The 5780-nt window shown below is 42.1% G+C and overlaps 1 protein-coding gene across 1 annotated transcript in view; it reads left to right on the top strand.

The window, feature by feature from the left end:
• The window catches only part of LOC122345778 (dystrophin-like), a 37943-nt gene that overhangs the window by 10885 nt on the left and 21278 nt on the right, over nucleotides 1-5780 (top strand). The window contains exons 4-6 of the mRNA XM_043240232.1: nucleotides 2757-3025; nucleotides 3668-3814; nucleotides 4861-4939. Coding sequence (XP_043096167.1) covers nucleotides 2757-3025; nucleotides 3668-3814; nucleotides 4861-4939 — 495 coding nt within the window. The remainder of the gene's footprint in view (nucleotides 1-2756; nucleotides 3026-3667; nucleotides 3815-4860; nucleotides 4940-5780) is intronic.

The raw sequence follows: 5780 nt of genomic DNA, 5'->3' as shown, positions 1-5780 counted from the left end.
TATATATATATAAAATTTATTTGTATTTTCTCTTTTTTTTTCGTACGTAAATATCTACTTTTTCACAACCCTAAAGTTACAGTCTTAGAACGTTTCCGTAGAATTTTGAGGCTGCAGATTCGGCGTGACTTCGCTTGTAAGCTTATTTTAATAATCTCAGCACAAATGTACACTTTCACGTTCACCGCTATTGAAGTCAGCTGGTTTCAGAAGGCCAGCGTTTTCTGATCTCTCTCCCCACGTCTCTCTCCGAACACCTAGAGCAATCTCGCGTGCCTCCATTCAGTCCTCGAGCGATCTCCGCACTTCCATTTTCTCTTATCCCCGCGATCAAAGCACCGGAGCTCAGCTATCTGAACCGATAACCGGCTCCCGCGCTCTCTCTCTCTCTCGCCACGCAGCGGGAGCGGCTACCCAGATAAAATCATACACGACTAATGTTCGCACGAATCCGTGTTTTCCAAATTGAACTGTGTGTTTTAAAATGTAAAGCAATCTGTTCCAGCGCTCGTCATCAAATGAGCGTAAACAAGCCGCCGCCACACCGTCACTTTCATTTCCAGTCAACCCCTGGATCTTAATTGAATTTCAAACCTCTCCAGAAACGCTTGAACGCATTTGAATTGTAAATTGATTCTCGCTCGGGCTGAAACAGAAATATAAAGATGAAAGATAGAGGTGAGCGTTTGGCCAATGGAGAAATCGGTCCTGCCGTTTGTGACGGTGACATTAGCCGAAGTGTCTTCTCACGTCCTCAAAAAGCCTGGAAGCCGAATGAAAGAGCAGATGTTAATGCTGCAGCCCTGCCTGAAGACATGCCCTGGGCTCTTTCTAAATTGCTCAAACATCTGCCTCCTGTCGTCTGTAAACCTCTCTCTGTTTAGCTCATTAGTCGAGTGGCTCATTAGCGAACGCTTTCTTAAATGACCGAGCGTATCTTCTGAACGGGGGGCGTCCGCAATGTGGAAAAAAAGTCGAGGTGTGGTCATACTGATAAACGCGCAATGAACGCTAGTAAGCTTCACGTTGGCAACATTTTAGGGGTCGCACAGCGGGCATATCCCAAATGCGCAGGATATTGCAGACGGTTTGCTGTGATATTATGCCGCTTTATCGTACGGGATATGATCCAATCAACAAGCGGTCTGTCTGGCGGTGAGACGCGATAAAATCAATCGCAGTTGCAGCCGATCGGGCGAGCGAGTTTAGACGGCTCTCTTTGCAAGCGCACTGTTGTCTCGCGCTCATGCAGAATGGATGAGTTCAGATCAGGTTTAATAAAAATGAAACCAATTTAAAGTTATCAAAAACGACTGATACGGTGTTTTGTCGTGAAACACGCTTGTTCACTTTTGAACTGTTCTGGTACTGAACCTTTATAGGTCTTGAATGGTCAAAATGCCCGTCTTTGCAAGTTTCCTCATGGACACGGTAATTTACATTTTAAGTGAAAGCTTATTACTAAGAGAGAGAGAGTATCTTAAAGTGACAGAGGTCTAATATTCCTGCTATAATTCATGTTTATCAAACAGTGATAGAGAGAAAATCTATATAAATATTGCTACCATGAAATAAAATTAATCATATCATGATATAAGATTTTGGTCATATTGCCCAACTTTTTGGCTACGATTTAATTTTACTGAGTATCAAAGATACTTTTACTCTCTACTTGAAGGCATTTTTAATTCTTAATACATTTGTAATTAGTAACGACGAACTCATTCCATTCTGCATGCCATCTTCTGCATTTATTTCTGCAATGATAGAAATGATATTGCAATATACAGGTCATTGAAGTTATTGCGCGTTTTGCCCTTATTTGTCAATAATTCTACTTGACGTGAATGTGACTGCATTCACAGGATCTTCATATACGAGACAAGGACATAGGTGACATTTTTTGAAGGACGTTTATTAGATGTTTAAGAGGCTGTTATCTCATCATTGATTTTGCAGTTTTATTTTGATTTTTGTAAAGAAATAAATGTGATTTCTCTCCTCACAAACCAACTGTTTCTTAGGTGACGAGATGCAAAAAATACTTTCTGTTAGAATTGATGTATTTGTGACTTGTAACTTGTTTTGGCCATTTATTACTCTGGTTTTCAGGTGCTCTGTTGAAAAGGAAACCCTTTTATCGTCATACACAAATATCAGCTGAGATTATCGTTGTTATTGAGGTTTCAGAGCTGTAGATCTTTTGGTTGCTTCCAAAACAAGGTCTTAAAATAAATGTTTTCTACTTGGTTAGGCGTGCTTTTAAAAGGTTTCCGAAGTCACGTGTGCGTCTTCTCATTGGTCAGAGCTTGTGTTCAGGGATCTTGTTTCTTGTGTTCATCTGTCAAGATACAGACCAGCTATATACGTACAGATGTTGAACCTTGATTCCTGCTTTCGGGATTGCGTTGCTGTCTCGCCACAAATAAACCATTCCAGAGTTTGTTTCCAATCAGGTAGAGGCCACATTGTTTAGGCAATTGACTGATTGTTGTGGTGTGCGTCCAAATGCATTTCTTGCACGAGTGTAATGGATTTAACGAAACTAAGGGAGAAAACACGAAAGGTTACGAAATAAGTGAGCCAGGTGTGATAAAGCCCATAGTTTTTACGTTTTGTTCCCAGACACAACATTACGGACATAGAAGCCGTTCCAGAATTGTTGCCGGCTGAATTTACTTTTTATTACAAAACCTTGCAAAATGAATTTAATTGAGGTCAACTGAAGTGAAGATGTATTTAAATTGGGTCAGCAGAGCTGACCCCGGAGGAGAAGGCCCAGCGGGTGGCTAAAGCGATTCGTAAGCAGACAGCAGAGGTGGGCGAGCGCTGGGAGAGGCTGGTGGGACACGCGGGGACCTGGCAAGAGCAGGTGGACCGAGCGCTGGATAAACTCCAGGATCTCCAGAGCTCCATGGACCAACTGGACCTGCGCCTATCCCAGGCCGAGGAGCTCAAGGCAGGCTGGCAACCCGTGGGAGACCTCCTCATAGATTCCCTACAGGATCACATCGATAAAACAACGGTACGTTACCGCTCTTGCTGCTATGAAAGCTCCGTTGATTCATCACGGATTATTAAATGTAAAAATGACGACTCATCACGTCAATGCACCAATAATGTCAGCGTTCACCCGTGATTTATTTTCAATCCCTTGTGACTTACTTTCTTCTGTGGAGCATAAAAGAAGATATTCATCATGATGCTTTCCCCTACTAGGAAATGGGGCTGTGGAGCTACAAAAATGACAAAGAGGTGCATAAAAGATAACAAAATAAATGAGTTTTTTTACAGTATGACAGGCCCTGGTCATTTTTACTATCATTGTACGAACGAGAGCAATGCGAACCTTTAGTTTAATTTCTCCATCGTAAGGTTTTCCATAAAAGAAACACAATCCTTCGGGTGTTGAATAACACAAGGGAGGGTAAATAGTGATAGAATTTCCATTTTTGTGTGAACTATTCCTTAAAGGATTATTCTAGTTAATCATTTTCCTGCCTGAAGCTATTTTTATAGTTTTTATCCCGCGATGACGCCGTTACACCTCTCACACATGCTGTGAGTCATCGCCAAACGCTCCGGCTGATGATTTATTTAAATTTGTGTTTGGGCGATATGCAGAGATAAAGATGGTTAATGCGATTTATTTCTGCGTGTGTTTCAGGCGTTCCGTGAAGAGACGGCTCCTCTGAAGCAGGACGTCCGAGCTGTGAATGATCTGGCGGGTCAGCTGACCCCGCTGGACGTCCAGCTGTCCTCCATCTCCAGCCGTCAGTTAGACAACCTCAACATGCGCTGGAAACTCCTGCAGGTCCTTTGCCTTTCCTCAGCGTTTTCACTTTCTGCTGCTTTTCCTTGCTTTTTCAATCACCTCGTTTCTGTTGCTTTTCATTTCCTCGTTCACTTTTCTTTTCCTTTCCGGTTCTTTTCATGCAGGTCATCTGAATGCTCCTCTCCGTTTCGTTTTCTATTCCCAATTCTTCCTCTTCTCGTTCGTTTCATACACGCTCCTACCGGTTTTAAACCGCAACTCCGGTGAACCCACCGAGACACCGTCCCTCGCCGTCGTTTAGATGTTTTTTAATTCTAAAATTAATTGAAACAGACGATTGAAACTGAACGTGACCGCAGTCGAGCACAGATCATATAGATTTATTTTATCACATCGAGCTGACTGACGAGAAGAGAGAGGCGAAAACGACAATTCGATGACGGAAGAGTTTCGAAACGAAATGCAAAAGCACCTTCTGTGTCAGTTATATGTTATTTTATATCAGGCATACAGCATGGCGTATTTCTTCACGTTTCGTTAATTAAAGCTTTACGTTGTAAAAGTGGAAGTAAAATGCGCTTAGATTTTTATTAAACTAGGCTTTTTAAAAGCAAAGGAAAGTGAGGGGAAACTCAAACTAACTAGAAGCGAACGGCTGTTTGTTGCCAAATTGCTGCAAATTTCGCCTCGTACAGGCTATTTAAAAACCGAAGGAAATTAATGGAATGGAAAACTCAAGCCACAGTGATCCCAGTATTACCCGTGTTACCACATTTCCATTGAATATCCTCACAACCGTAATACAACCGTTTTGTCTTTTTAAATTCGTAGCTCTTTTCTGATAAACGATAGTAAAATATCCCCGTCCTCAGTGTGTGCGTGAGCTGTGACGATCAGTTTTCCTCAGGATCTGTTTAGCACGCTCTCTGACGGTGTCTGTTCATTACCGTCTTTCGTACGCTGAGGTCTGTCCCCTGCTGTGACTGTGGATGTTGTTTTTTTTTGTATTTTTTTCAGCTTGTTTGTCATATTCCATTTAAGCAGCCCACCTAACTTTCTCTCTCCTCGTCTCTGTGTCTCTCCAGGCGGCTGTAGAGGACAGGTTGAAGCTCTTACAGGAAGCGCACAGGGATTTTGGACCCTCTTCTCAACACTTCTTATCCAGTGAGTCAAAACACATGAATAAATTCGCACCATCATGTCAGCTTTATTTCACTCTAAAAAGTCGGTGGTGCTTGCTAAGGCGTACTTTGCTATTTCATGCCCTCCTTAAAAGACCGGCTTAGACCAGCATGACTTCTTGGTGTTCTGGTTAGTTTAAAGCTGGTGAAGTCGATGGACAGCTAGTGAAATCGGTTAACTGGTGAAGTCTGGCCGGTTAAGCTAGTTAAGATGCAGAAGGGAACCCATTTTTCTCTTTGCTAGAATACATTTCTTCCCGAACGTTCCCACTCAATTTAGGTTTCCATTTCAATTTCTGCTACGAAAAGAAAACAAGATTGGCTACGAAGTAGAAGTGGAGCCTGCGCAAAATTGCATTCGTTATTTTATCCGTTTTCTCAAGAGGTTTGGAATTTGTCGACGGCCAAATATTAAACGAATTTTGCATCTTAAGACATTTGCATTCTTGTCCGTCTTGGTGAAAATGGAAATGTATTTCTTATTTTTATCCTTGTCATGAGACTATTCGGTTAAAATCGAGGCCGCGATAGGGAAAAATTGTGGCAGAAAGAAAAAACGTAGTGTGCACAAAAATACACTAGCTAATTTATCCGTCACGTCAAAATATAACGTTTTGCTACACTGTAGAAAACAAATGCGACAGCTGTCATTTAAAATTATAGGCTTAGAAAAATACGAGCAAAACGGAGTTGAACGCTGATCAACACCGCTTTTTTCTTGTCCTGCTCTGTCACTCAGGGTCTGGTTCTGTATATATATCACCGATAGGCTACGTCCCGAGCAGCGCCGCGCAAATAAAACTCGGAAAGCGCGGATCGTCGCG

Source organism: Puntigrus tetrazona, chromosome 1, assembly GCF_018831695.1.
Source record: "Puntigrus tetrazona isolate hp1 chromosome 1, ASM1883169v1, whole genome shotgun sequence".
NCBI classification, from domain to species: domain Eukaryota; kingdom Metazoa; phylum Chordata; class Actinopteri; order Cypriniformes; family Cyprinidae; genus Puntigrus; species Puntigrus tetrazona.
This window is presented reverse-complemented; position numbering and strand designations above follow the sequence as displayed.